General features: G+C 34.2%; 2 protein-coding genes across 2 annotated transcripts; both read left to right on the top strand.

Annotated features, from left to right (window-relative positions):
- Positions 1-577: 577 nt before the first annotated feature.
- Positions 578-6390, top strand: LOC128173321 (olfactory receptor 51V1-like). The gene is made up of 2 exons (XM_052839025.1): positions 578-751; positions 3578-6390. Exon 2 carries the CDS (start codon positions 3593-3595, stop codon positions 4709-4711), a length of 1119 nt encoding a protein of 372 aa, XP_052694985.1. The 5' UTR covers positions 578-751; positions 3578-3592; the 3' UTR covers positions 4712-6390.
- A 2860-nt stretch (positions 6391-9250) lies between these two features.
- LOC128163686 (melanin-concentrating hormone receptor 2-like) lies at positions 9251-13333 on the top strand. Its single transcript, XM_052827319.1, has 2 exons — positions 9251-9369; positions 11364-13333. The coding sequence occupies exon 2, from the start codon at positions 11379-11381 to the stop codon at positions 12528-12530; it is 1152 nt and encodes a 383-aa protein (XP_052683279.1). The 5' UTR covers positions 9251-9369; positions 11364-11378; the 3' UTR covers positions 12531-13333.
- The last annotated feature ends 4073 nt before the right edge of the window (positions 13334-17406 follow it).

Below are 17406 nucleotides of genomic sequence, written 5' to 3'. Positions count from 1 at the left end.
GTCGAAATCTACAGCGGCTGAAACTGACAAGATACTGACAGGACTGAAATTGACACGCCCTGTTTATCGACTGGTCGAAAGCTACAGCGACTTAAGAAAAATCACGGACTGCACGAAATAATCATGATGATGTCAGACTCAAAGTCTCACAGGAGACGATTTGGCTGTTTCTTTTAGCTTACGTTCTTATTAACAGCAATTTAGTGAATTTTACTAGCTTTTCATAATCAATTTATTAATAAGTTAAAAGAAAGACGTTAATATAAACAATAATATGCTTTCATTGACGATTTATGTGGGTTATGAAGGTAGCGATCATATTTCTTGAAGAAAAAAATGAATGAAGTCAACAAATAAATGGATAACTCTATGATTTTATGATTTGATTATACAAAATTGAAAACGTTTATAGGTTTTCTCTGCATTATTTTAATTTTCCGTACAAAAACGCAAGCTATATATGAAATTATATCTTGTCATTGAAAATGAATAACAAAAGGTTTTTTTTCTTCTTTTTAAAAAGCATCATTCGATCCTCATTGTTATGTAAAATCAATACATCCGGAAAATACTACAAAATGCCGCGCAACAATAGTTATATATAAGGCGACCACTTTCATAGAATATCAATATTTTATCCGGATTTACTAAACTCTAGAGCAAGGGTTTTTTACCACCAAAATCTCAGTCCCGCCTTTACGAAATTTGAAAAGTGAAGGTATTTGTAGTGGTTTTCCCCCGGAACCTAAAGGTAAGTGTTTGGTGCATTAGCTTGTTAGGGAATCTAACTGTGAACTTTAAACATCACATAAATAACTTTAAAATAGAATAGACATTAGGTAAAATATTCAAAACTTTTCGAGAGAAAACGCGTTAACTTTCACATCAGGCACGTAGCATCGTTTTTGAAAGTGGGGGGCCAGACCCATCCAAAAAATCTTGACAAGCAAAAAAAAAAAGGGGGGGGGGGGAGAGGTAACTTCAATTTGACTCCTCATTTCCTTATTTTCATATCAGTTTTTTACTTACTTCCAAAAAAGTGGGGGGCCAACTCCATTATAATTCATTTTTTTATATGTAAATTTTAAAAAATTGGTTGCTGCAAGAAAAAGTGTGTGTGGGGGGGGGGGGGGGGGGGGCTGATGCTACGTGCCTGCACATATAAACGCTTGTTAAATGCTTGCATATAAGTAAGACCATGTACAAGTATTATATCATTTGAGATTTTGAATAATTTAAAATAATTGGACCCCCGCCCCAAATGTGGCCCCACCCTACTCTTAAAAATGATTTTGACGAATTTGACACTATACTCTCTGAGGTTGCTTTTACTAAAGTTGCAGTTTTTCTAGACAAATGTTTTTAGATGAAGATTTTTAAAGATTTTTCTCTTTACATTCCTATGTAAAAATTCACCCCCTATTGTGGCGGTCCACCCAACCCCCGAGGATCATATAATTTGAACAAACGTGAAACTACACTAACTGAGGATGCTTTCACACAAGTTAATCTTTTTTGGCCGATCAGTTTCTGAGAAGAAGATTTTTAAAGAATTTTCTCTATACATTCCTATGTAAAAATGTAGAACCTCATATTCATTGCTTTTGCAGGGGCGCCTGTAAAGTGCGAAACGAAACGAAACCAATCAAAACGAAACGAAACCAATCGAAAAGAAACGAAACCAAACGAAACGAAACCAAAAATCGAAGCGAAACGAAACGGAATTTAAACAAAACTAATATCAATTTTGACTACATAAAAGTGAAAATAAATTCATTGAAATAAATTTTTGAACCATAAAATATAACTACATGTATGTTTCAGGTTGCCGCTGTAAATTTTTGAGCCGATTATCCGAAATTTGCAAAAATTTTATAATTATGTAAATAACTGATGTACATTCTTTTACCTTTTAATGTTTCTAATTTTTTTCATAAATGATATTCAGACGTTTTGTTTAAATTCCGTATCGTTTCGATTTTTGGTTTCGTTTGGTTTCGATTTGTTTGGTTTCGATTGGTTTCGTTTCGTTTCGTTTCGATTTCGTTTCGCACTTTACAGGCGCCCGGTTTCATAAGTAAAATTTGTGATTTTGCAAATCTGTATTATAACAATATCAAATACAATGTATATGTAGATTTAACTTGGAAAGAAATATATTTGAAATTGCATGAACAATTTCATTAATTTCTTTAAAAAAGAAAGATTATTGCAAAAATGTTGTATATGTAGTGCTTTTGTTAAACTTACTGACTATATGAAGTACATGTACATAATACAAGTTTGAAGAGAAATATTTTTCATTTATGCTGTGGCTTGCATAATCAAAGAAAATAGACAAACTGTAAGATGATATGATGATAAATTGACAATTTTATAATGTATGCTTCAAAAACTGTAAAGATTTTTTCACTAAACCTATCAAATGTAGACCTATTTCATGCATTTTCAACCTTTTGTGTGGGGTATATCGAATCAATATTAAAATTATTATTTTTGTCAGAATTTTTTATGTTCATATATTTAGCTACTAATTAGAAAAAAAAACCGAGATGACCTGCAATATACTATAATGCGGTGATGTTATAAAAACTACTGTCAAAGTCGCTACTTCAAAGATTGAAATATTTTTTGAAAAAGATCGGTTTCCTTTACATATTTTGCAACTTAATTGTAAGTTGTAAAAGAGACACGGGGGTACCCCATATGACTGTACATGTAGTTTTCCCCTTCATCATATAATTATCCATTGAATCAGCTTCCAATTGGCTCCGGGTCAGCAATTTTTCCTCAATCCATTTAGTTTTATATTTATGGTAAATGGACAAAAATGTAAAAGTCAAATCATCAAATCATTATTTTTCTTATCAGTGACCGGAAAATATCATAGTCTTTATATTATCAAATAAAAAAAATGGTGATAGTTATTTGACATAAAACACAACAAAATATTTATATTATTCCTGTTTCATGCGCTGATAAAACACGTGTAAAAATCCAGGTAAATCAAGGATCGAAAGCAGACTATAATTGCTTTCACAACACAAATCACACTTATTGTTCTATACCTAATTATCAAATGTGTGCAAAACGGGAACACACCCTTTAAGAGATTAACAGTCCTTGAGACGTGGTACTCTGTCTCTTTGAAATCACATATAGAGTCCGAAAAGTGTCAATCTTTTAATAAATAAGTAACTTTGTAAGAAATAAACTGTGAGAAAATATTACGAAACAGATGTTGAATTTTAAAAGTAAAGTCCAAAATAAAGTTATAATTGAACAGTGAATTTTGCACGGTGATAATATTTTGACTCCCTTTGTTAAGGGTAAGTATATTGGCAATTACAAAGTTCAAATTTAATCTGGTTCAAATTTCGGATTTTTAGAACTTATTTTCGCTGATTCAACGCTAATGGAAAAATGGCCTAATCGGCATTGGTACATGCTTATCTAGAATGATTGACAATTTTTGCCCTATTTACCGGTATTAAAGCACAAAAAGTCGACTCCATTTTCAATATACATTGTACTTGTATATATTCGCAAAATGTTTGAAATGAATTCAATTTTTCAGAACAGAAGAGATTTCATGGAGAATTTGACTTCAACAGCCCCGGATGTGACCACCGTGTACATTACATCAGCAGACCAAGATGCCACTGGTTTTCCTATCAAATCCAAAACTCTACAGGATTTATCAGACCTTCAGTCGACATCCACATCTCAGAATCCAACCAGCGTATATCAGCAAACCACAATCCCCGTCGACGTCGCTCTATGCTCAGTGCACGAGTTCCTAACCTGTTGGCTCATACCTGTCTCTTCCATTTTAAGTCTGATATCCATATCCGGCAATGTCGCCACAATCACCAACATACTGTGCAGGCGCATGTACAAAAACGGAACTTACTTGTGCATTCTGCTGGTGGCAATGGGTGACCTTTTGACGACTATCCTACTCTACGTCTTTATGTTTATTCTATTTCCCATCATGTTCGAGCTTTATCTTAACATTCCCCTTTGCGTTTTGTTTTTCTGGGTTGGGTACACTTCTCACTTCTGGGCTGGGAGTAACCTTGTTCTGCTTGCCTTTGAGAGGTATTCTCTGATCACAAACCCATTTAGATATCAAACATTTCATAGAAAGCATCGAGCGGTCAAGATATCGCTGCTTAATTTGTCCATTTTGTCCGTCTTGTGCATTGCATATGCCGTCGTTTTATCGTTTATCGAATCTTGTCCCGAATTCTTCCTGATAATGTATTACTTCGCTTTTATCGGCGTTCCGTTTTTCTTTATAATTACAGGAATGCTGCTGTTTTTACATTGTTATAAACTGATCAAGATAAAAAACATGCCCAACCTTTCCCTTCAAACCTCAAACAAGAAAGGATTCTCTGAGCTAACCACAAAAGTCTACCTCATTTGCCTTACGTATGTGTTCAGTCAGATCCCGTTTGTTATTAATGACTTCATGGTACTGTTTATACAATTCGGGCTCCTTGGTCCCTCTGAAATGTGGACGCACCTTCTGTATCAGATAGGGACGGTCTCCATTCTGGCAAACTACGCCATTAATCCCTTCATATACTTTCTCTCGTTCAAAAGAATGAAGTCTCTGTGTAAGGTAAAGCGTAGGGAAATCCCCTCATCAGCAATGAGTGTCTACAATGTCAGTAAACAAAATACATGTACTGTTAACCAATAAACTACAAGTTATAACAAATTACCGAATGTGTAAAAGACTTATGTTGGATAATAAATAAACGATATGATAAACCAACTCTTTAGTTACCTGTAACTCGTCAAACCACACACGGGTGGTTAGAACTGTAAGACAGGTATAGTGAATTTTTCACCAGCCAGACAACTTGTCAAACTTGCTGCTTAACTAGTTAGTTAACACACGACATATTAACTGTTAACTGTACAAAGCCGGCCAGTACACAACTAAGCCGTTTTAACTATAGCCGCCGCTATGTGGCTAACTATTCCGCATAGTTGATTAACAAACCGCTAACTAGTTAGTAACGATGACACACACAACATATCATTATAAAATTTAACCATAATAATTAGTTATGACAAGGTCGCAGTTAATTAACCACATGTAGTCATAATTACACACATCATTTCTTAGTTTACCGTTAACTAACAAGTCATAATACACACACACATACAATGTTATAGTTTACCGTTAACTAACAAGTCATAATACACACACAATGTTATAGTTTACCGTTAACTAACTAGTCATAATACACATTATGTTATAGTTTACCGTTAACTAACTATTTACAACATGTACTATGAAATATAGTTTACCGGTTAATTAAGAACTTGTGCCGTGTTATAGTTTACCTTTTGTTACTTAGTCATCGTAAATACCAAAGGATTACTTAACACTTTCCAATATAAGAGCCAAGGGTCACTGTGATTAGCTAATATACATGTACTTATATGTATAATTACTTTAAATGCTAGATCATTTCAAATTTAATCTCTTTGAATTAATGATGTCTGATCATCAGTATTCGATACTCTAAATTTCTGAATTTTTCATGTTTTTATCACAGATTTGCCGGTGTTTTTTGAAAATGTATTGTATAAAGAATTTTGGTTTTTTTTCTTGATCGTTGTTTTTGCCCAGCTGTATTAAGGAGAACAACAGTACTTCATATTTATTTAGCTATTTACGATTTACCATTTATAATTAATCACAATTCTTCTTTTACCCTTTTCATAACTCATCTTGGCAAACACGCTGTTACTTTTTATCGGATTACCATTTCTGTTGGTTTTAATTCATATACGAGGTATGAAAAACAGATATCATTTTTAGAATGAAAACAATACTTTGAGCTGAGAGTTGAAGAACCGTTAATGAATATAAAATAATTATCTCGGTTAGAACCAATCGGCTTCATTACTAAACGCAGCTATTGACCAAAGTAATCGGAGCCGAACGCTACAGTGACGAGTATATTGTTACTGATCTGTTTTCATGAACGGTTTTTAGATTATTGTATAATGTTTGTTATGTTTCCTTTCAAATGTCTAGAGAATAGATTTCGTGTGTTACAGCATCATAAGGGTATTATCAAACCCCATTTTGTCGAGGGGAATCTGTTAACCCGTAGTTCTGTGGGTGTTTCTGATACTTTTCCATCTTTTTTCCCCTGTAGAAATTACAATTTACTTTACTATACACGTATTATGTAAACTGATATCTTGATGTTGATTTAAACTGTGTACATATAAATATTCAATTTTCAATGACATGATATCATTAAAAGTATAGCTGATTAATTTTGTGTATGTGTTTCGGTTTGTTTTGGGATGTTTTATTAATTTTTGACTCAACCTTGTCATTGTTACATATATTAAATTTACAGTGTCAACTGTCTTTGTCTTTGAAAACATTGCGAATCAATTTTGAACCTTAAAACTCAAAAACTTCATAAAACATGAATGACACAAAATGGGCGTGTCTTATAGCATAACCGAAAAACGGTATTTGTGGCGCCGCGCAGTAATACATAATGTGCTACATAAAAATAGTGATTTTAAAATAATGTTGTTTTAATTAATGTGTACATTGTCAAATTGGAAATGATATAAATATAATTAATTAGAAATCATTCTATGAATATTATGAGGTGATAATTTCGGTCCGAGCATGGTCAAATCTATCATAAAGCCCTTCGGGCTTTATTGGATTTCGGTCGAAGCGTGGTCAAATGAAATCTGTCATAAAGCCATTCTTTGAATATTATGAGGTGATAATTTCGGTCCGAGCATGGTCACATCTATCATAAAGCCCTTCGGGCTTTATTGGATTTCGGTCGAAGCGTGGTCAAATGAAATCTATCATAAAGCCCTTCGGGCTTTATTGGATTTGACCACGCCCCGACCGAAATTATCACCTCATAATACTGAAAGAATGATTCCTTATTCCTTAAATACGATTGACTTTCTGTGATTCATTATAGCAATGGTCACACCCGTTACATAGCGTACAGGTGTACAACATTTCATTGTTTAAATAATGTTGTTCATTATTAATGTTATACTTTTCTTCAAAAGTTCGCTTAAACGTGTAAAAATTCGTAAGCCTTTTTCTGTCAGTGAGTATAAAACACTTCCACATGTTTGGGCGGTCTTGACACTTATATTTCTCTGTAGCTCATTGAATTAAGGTACCTCACTACGTCAATTCATACTTTTTAAGACACTACTTCACGAGGTGGCGATTTAAGTGTTTTGTTAAATTGTTTGTATCAGTTGACTTGGTTGAATACCATCATAGCTCAGTGGTTAAAGTATCAGGTTTGTGACTAGTAGTGTGTGCAAATTATTGTCAAAGTACTCTTGGTTTTCCTTTTTTCAGATTCTTAAACAATTGGTCAAAATCTAACCCGTTTTCAATATTTAATATTCCAAAAATGATTTAATTAGTAATATGGTCATACATGTACGATACGCAAATGTCTTATTAGAATACATAAACAAAGGCATCTGTAAGATACATGTACATGAGCAAAGATAATAATTACTTTAAAAGAACTTTTAATAAGTGACTACGGGTAGGACCTTTTCTTAAAGGGGAAAGCCAGACCCTAAATGTTAATATTAAAGGTCCGGCCGGATATTTTTTAGGGGTGGGCCTTAAATTATACGACACCGGCACTTTTGGTCATATTTACCGAATCATATTTTTTGCGCCTATTTGATTCATAAACTTCTTATGCATCATGCTATCTATCATAATCAAGTTATTTTCTGCTCGTCGGAGAAACTATCAAGGTGTAGTGAGCCACCTTAATCACTTCTGTCAAAACGTGGCGTACGTCCGTGCATGTAAAGTGAACATTCGATGTATAAGCTTTTTAAAACATATTGTTTTCGATCCAGCTGTAATGTGATCAGTTATGTTACTGTAGAAACAACGTAGCTTATAATTACATGTAAATTGTATTTTACATTACATGATAACAGCTTCATAAATCAAATAATAATTTTAAAAAATCCGCTAACCACCCTTTCAAACGGTTTTGTAAAGAATGCATGTAAACTGAATTGAGTTATCACTCTTTGACAAGGTTATTTCCGAAAAGCTGGCGCAGTTGAATATGGATAGCACAATGACAAATTCTTGCAAAAAATATTATACAGAGTACAGAGTTACATTCATTTATACTTGTACATCAATTTTCGTTAATTCGGATAACTAAACACGAGTTTCTATGATACCCATTAAAAAATATTGTTGTCATACTTCTGTCCTTTACAAAAATTAAGATTATTGAGAATCAAAATTTGTACATGTACATGACAACATGACATGTACAAATTTTGATTCTCAATAATCTTAATGATTGTAAGGACACTTCTCACATCGTTTATGAAATTCACCCGGTGCTCAACGAAATATGAAAATTAAATCTCTTGGGGTATTTGTAAAGATGTTTGTGTAAACTTGACAAATATTTTGTTTTCGTGTAATGTAGCGTAGTGACAAAGATCTAATGGGGGTATTGGGTGTAGGTTGAAAATTTTCATGCAAGTTTTCATCAAGTGCAGGGTAGTGTGTTAAATTTTTCCAGAATTCCTTCTGATGTTTCCACAAGCATTAAATCTAGGAAAGATCGACGGAAGGTTGCGAAATTTTGTAATCAAGTCAGATTTTTTTAAAACACCATATACAGTTCTTTATCAAAGAAGATGGGTGAAAAATCACGGACTGCACGAAATAATCATGATGATGTCAGACTCAAAGTCTCACAGGAGACGATTTGGCTGTTTGTTTTAGCTTACGTACTTATTAACAGCAATATAGTGAATTTTACTAGCTTTTCATAATCAATTTATTAATTAGTTAAAAGAAAGACGTTAATATAAACAATAATATGCTTTCATTGACGATTTATGTGGGTTATGAAGGTAGCGATCATATTTCTTGAAGAAAAAAATTAATGAAGTCAACAAATAAATTGATAAATCTATGATTTGATTATACAAAATTGAAAATGTTTAAAGGTTTTCTCTGCATTATTTTAATTTACCGTACAAAAACGCAAGATATGAAATTATATCTTGTAATGGAAAATGAATAAGAAAAGGGTTTTTTTCTTCTTTTTAAAAAGCATCATTCGATTTTCATTGTTATGTAAAATCAATACATCCGGAGAATACTACAAAATGCCGCGCAACAATAGCTATATATAAGGCGACCACTTTCATAGAATATCAATATCCTATCCGGATTTACTAAACTCTAGAGCAAGGGTTTTTTTTACTACCAAAATCCCAGTCCCGCCTTTATAAAATTTGAAAAGTGAAGGTATTTTCCCCCGGAACCTAAAGGTAAGTGTTTGGCGCTTTAGCTTGTTAGGGAATGTAACTGTGATCTTTAAACCTTATATAAACTAACTTTAAAATAAAATAGACATTAGGTAAAATATTCAAAAATTTTCGAGAGAAAACGCGTTAACTTTCACATATAAACGCTTGTTAATTGCTTGCATATAAGCAAAACCATATACAAGTATTATATCATTTGAGATTTTGAATAATTTAAAATGTTTCCTTTGTATAATTGGACCCCGCCCCAAATGTGGCCCCACCCTACTCTTAAAAATGATTTTGACGAATTTGACACTATACTCTCTGAGGTTGCTTTTACTAAAGTTGCAGTTTTTCTAGACAAATGTTTTTTAGAAAAAGATTTTTAAAGATTTTTCTCTTTACATTCCCATGTGAAAATTCACCCCCTATTGTGGCGGTCCACCCAACCCCCGAGGATCATATAATTTGAACAAACGTGAAACTACACTAACTGAGGATGCTTTCACACAAGTTAATCTTTTTTGGCCGATCAGTTTCTGAGAAGAAGATTTTTAAAGAATTTTCTCTAAACATTCATATGTAAAAATGTAGAACCTCATATTCATTGCTTTTTTATCTGTTGGCAACAGTTTTGGTCTGTTTCAAAGTTTAACATAATCAAGCCAATTCAAGAAATGTTAACATTCTTATCCTCGAATGTACATGTACAAGAAGGCCGCACATCCCCTTAACAAAAATAAGTCCGTAAATTCGCGACCAAAGTCGGACATACATAGCATTTAAATAACGGGTACCTGTAAAGTGCGAAACGAACTGGAAACGAAACGAAATATACCGAAACGAAACGAATGTGACGTCGCTGTGAACTTTGAGAAATTTTTAACGATTAAAAACATTTCTTTTAAATCAGATTATGCACTATCCAGGCACGTAGCATCGTTAATAAAGGGGGGGGGGGCTGATCCAAAAAATCTTGAAAAACAAAGAAAACATGGAAAATTGGATCGTCTTTATTAACTTTTTAATCTGTAATTTAGGAAAAATATTCGCTTCGTGAAAGGTTATACCTTTAATAATTTCAAAAATATTTTGATAGTTTCGTTTCGTTAGGTTTCGTTTCGTTTCGGTAGATTTCGTTTAGTTTCATTTCGTTTCGTTCCTTTTTCGTTTCGCACTTTACAGGAACCTCAAAAACAACACACTTTATGTGACTAAAATGGCTCAGTGGTTTGAGCACCAGACATAGGTAACCTTATATAACTAGGCTTTTTTAGCTTGTTAGTTCGATACCATCAAAACTTAAGGCAATTTTTTTTTAATCGTTTGTTGAATTATTCATAACTAAATAACACGTTACATAAGTAAAAATTGTGATTTTGTAAACCTGTATTATAACAGTATTAAAAACAGTGTATATGTAGATTTAACTTGGAAGGAAATATATTTGAAATTGCATTTTACGACTTAACCGAATGGCAGTTTCCGCTATCTTATCAACCAATCTTTTTAAATTTTGGTTTAAAAAAGTAATGACTGCATGATAGTTACCCCCTTTTTGGCTTTATTCGTCTCAGTTCAAGCCACATTTTTTATTAAATAAATGTAATCCAAACGCTTTTTATGGGCGTGACTACGCCTCTTCAGATAGTAAAGAGCACGGTGTGCAGAGATTGATTTCATGTTTTAAATGTTAATTTCACTTTTGGTTTTGAATTAAATGAAAAAGAAACCAATTTTTCCAAATTATGACTCCCTTTGTGAAGGGTAAGTATATTGGCAATTACAAAGTTCAAATTTAATCTGGTTCAAATTTCGGATTTTTAGACCTTATTTTCGCTGATAATTAATCAACGCTAATAGAAAAATGGCCTAATCGGCATCAGTACATGCTTATCTAGAATGATTGACAATTTTTGCCCTATTTACCGGTATTAAAGCACAAAAATTCAACTCCAATTTTCAATATACTTGTATATATTCGCAAAATGTTTGAAATGAATTCAATTTTTCAGAACAGAAGAGATTTCATGGAGAATTTGACTTCAACAGCCCCGGATGTGACCACCGTGTACATTACATCAGCGGACCAAGATGCCACTGGTTTTTCTTTCAAATCCAAAACTCTACAGGATTTATCAGACCTTCAATCGACATCCACATCTCAGAATCCAACCGGCGTCTATCAGCAAACCACAATCCCCGTCGACGTCGCTCTATGCTCAGTGCACGAGTTCCTAACCTGTTGGCTCATACCTGTCTCTTCCATCTTAAGTCTGATATCCATATTCGGCAATGTCGCCACAATCACCAACATACTGCGCAGGCGCATGTACAAAAACGGAACTTACTTATGCATTTTGCTGGTGGCAATGGGTGACCTTTTGGCGACTATCATAGTTTATGTCTTTATGTTTATTCTATTTCCCATGATGTTCGAGCTTTATCTTAACATTCCCCTTTGCGTTTTGTTTTTCTGGGTTGGGTACACTTATCACTTCTGGGCTGGGAGTAACCTTGTTCTGCTTGCCTTTGAGAGGTATTCTCTGATCACAAACCCATTTAGATATCAAACATTTCATAGAAAGCATCGAGCGGTCAAGATATCGCTGCTTAATTTGTTCATTTTGTCCGTCTTGTGCATTGCATATGCCGTCGTTTTATCGTTTATCGAATCTTGTCCCGAATTCTTCCTGATAATGTATTACTTCGCATTTATCGGCGTTCCGTTTTTCTTTATAATTACAGGAATGCTGCTGTTTTTACATTGTTATAAACTGATCAAGATAAAAAACATGCCCAACCTTTCCCTTCAAACCTCAAACAAGAAAGGATTCTCTGAGATGACCACAAAAATCTACCTCATTTGCCTTTCGTTCGTGTTCAGTCGGATCCCGTTTGTAATTAATGACTTCATGGTATTATTTATACAGTTCGGGCTCCTTGGTCCCTCTGAAATGTGGACGCACCTTCTGTATCAGATAGGGACGGTCTTCATTCTGGCAAACTACGCCATTAATCCCTTCATATACTTTCTCTCGTTCAAAAGAATGAAGTCTCTTTGTAAGGTAAAGCGTAAGGAAATCACGTCATCGACAATGAGTGTCTACAATGTCAGTAAACAAAATACATGTACTGTTAACCAACAAAATGCAAGTTATAACAAATTACCGAATGTGTAAAAGACTTATGCTGGATAATAAATAAACGATATGATAAACCACTTCTTTAGTTACATGTTACTCGTCAAAACACACACGGTGGTTAGAACTGTGAGACATGTAGTTAATTTTTCACCATCCAGAAAACTTGTCAAACTTGCTGCTTCACTAGTTAGTTAACACACGACATATTAACTATTAACTGTATAAAGCCAGCCAGTACACAACTAAGCCGTTTTAACTATAGCCGCCGCTATGTGGCTAACTATTCAGCAGAGTTAATTAACAAACCGCTAACAAGTTAGTAGCGGTGACACACACAACCCATTATTATAATCAAAGTACTGATAGTACTGTTAGACAGTGGCGCCGTTTGAAAGCGGCATATTACATGTATGATAATTATTGTTCTCGAAAATCCAAAGCCAGTATCCCATACATGTACTAATACTTAACGCTTACTCGCACAACTGGTCGTGAGTTTCCTACATGGATAATTTTGTGGAAATTGTAGTTGTGATCATAATCCACACTTTACAAATGTTGTCTCTCTTTATCGTCATCTTTTGGGGGAAACCCATAGATTTATCACAGTAGCCTTTGTAGTATAGAAGTTTGTATCTATATGTTTGTATCTTTTACAGTTGACATTAAAACTCTGTTTTCGGTAATACATGTACTACATGTTTGTATTTTGATTGCCCCAGAATGACTCATTAAATATGTGGGTTGCCACCACATATTGAAAGAATAAATCAAATCCAAAGCGATTTCATCACAGTACGCCCAAATTTTTGATTGTATAAAGAAGGGGATTTTTGGAGTTTTTTCCCGTTTGACCTTTGGGTTGACCCCGTAAAGGGGAACAACTTTTGAAAAGTGTGGATTGGATATAATAAATGGATAAAATACTTATCAGGTTTTTACTAATTATTTGGTAGACATGTAGTATGTTTATTGTCCCTCTCGACAACATTTTTCGTCAATTTCTTCGCGGGGAAAAAGTTGCAGTCTTGTGGACCATCAACTTGCTTTTGTCTTCATAGTCAGTTGATACATTTAGGTGTAAAGAAAACAGAATGGTTTACAAGAATCTGTTTGATAAAACTGGTATTTCTTTTGGATTGCACGTCATCATGAAACAGAAGAGTCAATCAATATTTTATCTTCGACTTTTGTGGATCCATTTGCTAACAGCGAAAGTGAATAAAAATTTTAAAAAAAATATCATACAATATTCAGTCGCAGCAGTTTCATTAATCATTAATTGTATTTCGCTATAGATTCATTCAAATCATTTGAATGGATTTGGGAAAGTCACATGTATATTTTATCGCTTATCATTTGCTCCCAGCGAAAGTGAATAAAAAATTGAAAAAAAATATCATACAATATTCAGTCGCGGCAGTTTCATTAATCATTAATTGTATTTCACTATAGATTCATTCAAATCATTTGAATGGATTTGAGAAAGTCACATGTATATTTTATCCTTCTCAGTACACTTTAATACGCATAAATTACTTGCTACATTAAACTCTTCTAATAAACTTACACCAAATATTGATTAGTTATTCAAAATTAGTTTTCAAAAAACAAAACAAACAAAATCCAAGTTGAACGCATGTTTTTCTGACCGTACAGCTGTGTATATAAATTTCATTTTATTCTTTGCATGTACTATTGGCAATCGGTTTTTAGAACACAGTTCGCAGTTCGCAATTGAATAGTGAACTGCGTTCTATCTAGAACGCAGTTCGCAATTCAAAATTTAGAATTCATATTTGGGGCCCGATTGTCTTATATGCAATTGAATAGTGAACTGTGTTCTATCTAGAACGCAGTTCGCAATTCAAATTTTTGAATAGTGAACTGCGTTCTATCTAGAACGCAGTTCGCAAATCATAATTTAGAATTCATATTCTGGGCCCGATTGTCTTATATGCAATTGATTTGTGAACTGTGTTCGATCTAGAACGCAGTTCGCAATTCAAATTTTTGAATAGTGAACTGCGTTCTATCTAGAACGCAGTTCGCAATTCAAAATATAGAATTCATATTTGGGGCCCGATTGCCTTTTTGGCAGTTCGCAGTTCGCAATTGAATAGTGAACTGCGTTCTACCTAGAACGCAGTTCGCAATTCAAAATCTAGAATTCATATTTGGGGCCCAATTGCCTTATATGCAATTGAATAGTGAACTGCGTTCTATCTAGAATGCAGTTCGCAATTCAAAATCTAGAATTCATCTTTGGGGCCCGATTGTCTTATATGCAATTGAAAAGTGAACTGTGTTCTATCTAGAACGCAGTTCGCAATTCAAATTGTTGAATAGTGAACTGCGCTCTAGATAGAACGCAGTTCGCAATTCAAAATCTAGAATTCATATTTGGGGCCCGATTGCCTTATATGCAATTGAATAGTGGACTGCGTTCTATCTAGAACGCAGTCCGCAATTCAAAATTTAGAATTCATATTTGGGGCCCGATTGTCTTATATGCAATTGAATAGTGCTAGATAGAACGCAGTTCGCAATTCAAATTGTTGAATAGTGAACTGCGTTCTATCTAGAACGCAGTTCGCAATTCAAAATTTAGAATTCATATTTGGGGCCCGATTGCCTTTTTGGCAGTTCGCAGTTCGCAATTGAATAGTGAGCTGCGTTCTATCTAGAACGCAGTTCGCAATTCAAAATTTAGAATTCATATTTGGGGCCCGATTGCCTTATATGCAATTGAATAGTGAACTGCGTTCTATCTAGAACGCAGTTCGCAATTTAAAATTTATAATTCATATTTGGGTAGTTTTAAGAATCAGGCTTATATGCAATTGAATAGTGAACTGCCTTCTATCTAGAACGCAGTTCGCAATTCAAAATTTAGAATTCATATTTGGGGCCCGATTGACTTTTTGGCAGTTCGCAGTTCGCAATTGAATAGTGAACTGCGTTCTATCTAGAACGCAGTTCGCAATTCAAAATTTAGAATTCATATTTGGGGCTCGATTGTCTGATATGCAATTGAATAGTGAACTGCGTTCTATCTAGAACGCAGTTTGCAATTCAAATTGTTGAATTGTGAACTGCGCTCTAGATAGAACACAGTTCGCAATTCAAAATTTAGAATTCATATTTGGGGCCCGATTGCCTTATATGCAATTGAATAGTGAACTGCGTTCTATCTAGAACGGAGTTCGCAATTCAAAATTTATAATTCATATTTGAGTAGTTTTAAGAATCAGGCTTATATGCAATTGAATAGTGAACTGCCTTCTATCTAGAACGCAGTTCGCAATTCAAAATTTAGAATTCATATTTGGGGCCCGATTGACTTTTTGGCAGTTCGCAGTTCGCAATTGAATAGTGAACTGCGTTCTATCTAGAACGCAGTTAGCAATTCAAAATGTAGAATTCATATTTGGGGCCCGATTGCCTTATATGCAATTGAATAGTGAACTGTGTTCTATCTAGAACGCAGTTCGCAATTCAAAATTTAGAATTCATATTTGGGGCTCGATTGTCTGATATGCAATTGAATAGTGAACTGCGTTCTATCTAGAACGCAGTTTGCAATTCATACAATTGAATAGTGAACTGCGTTCTACCTAGAACGGAGTTCGCAATTCAAAATTTAAAATTCATATTTGGGGCCCGATTGCCTTATATGCAATTGAATAGTGAACTGCGTTCTACCTAGAACGCAGTTCGCAATTCAAAATTTAAAATTCATATTTGGGGCCCGAAATTTTCAGGGGCATCTACTAGGGGTATTTCACTACCACTGTGAACATATGGTGATGCAGCTATCTCTAGTTTTTAAGAATCGGGCTTATATGCAATTGAATGATGAACTGCGTTTTAACTGGAACGCAGTTCGCAATTCAAAATTTAGAATTCATAGTTGGGGCCCGAAATTTTCAGGGGCATCTATCAGTGGTATTTCACTACCACTGTGAAAATATGGTGATGCAGCTATCTATAGTTTTTGCGAATTGTATGGTGTCCGGATAGGGCCATTTGCGTTAGTGCGACATTGCGTTCAGATAAACGAGACAACGCACTAACACACAACACGCCTTCGCGCTAACGCAACTTTGCACAACACGCAGTTGCGCTGACGCAACTTTGCACAACACGCCGTCGCGAAAACGAAACTTTGCAAGTTTCACAGTCTAGTAGGAAGTCGTGTCCGGAAATAACAGACTGCGCATGCTGAAATATGCATGCACGCAAGCATGGATGAAAAATAAATAAAATGTACTTTGAAATATATATATTATTTTCATTTATTATCTTTTCAGTGCATATGAATAAAAATATAGTTACTAGTGTGTCACTGTATAAGGATATGAATTATAATTATAAAATCTACCAATTGATACATTTACCTTAAATATTTAATTAAATTCATTTAATCAACAATAATATATTCATGACACCTCCCCACTGATTAGGATTTTCATGATTTGGGGAAAAAAGATGTATGGCCGGAAAGATTTTTGTTTTGGAAGCATAGGATTTCCCCCCCCCCCCCCCCCCCCCCCCCCCCCCCCCGGATTAGGATTTTTATGATTTTGGGAATTAGGTTTTTTCTCTCAATATTTCTGAGGATCAGTCTAGCCCCCCCCCCCCTTTCAATTTGCTTCCGACGCCAGTGTGACATGTTATATACCTGTATTTTTTTCATTTTAAAATTTCTTTGCTTTGGTAATATACAGAGCACCTAATATGAATTTGTGACATGTACATGTTATAAATATATCATTGCTTAATTAATTAATTATATCAAATATTTGAGGTAAATCTATCAATTGGTAGATTTATTAATCATTTATATGCACTCTAGCATATCCTTATACAGTGACATACTAGTAACTATATTTTGATTCATATGTATTGA

This window comes from Crassostrea angulata, chromosome 1 (genome assembly GCF_025612915.1).
Source record: "Crassostrea angulata isolate pt1a10 chromosome 1, ASM2561291v2, whole genome shotgun sequence".
Taxonomy (NCBI): Eukaryota; Metazoa; Mollusca; class Bivalvia; order Ostreida; family Ostreidae; genus Magallana; species Magallana angulata.
This window is presented reverse-complemented; position numbering and strand designations above follow the sequence as displayed.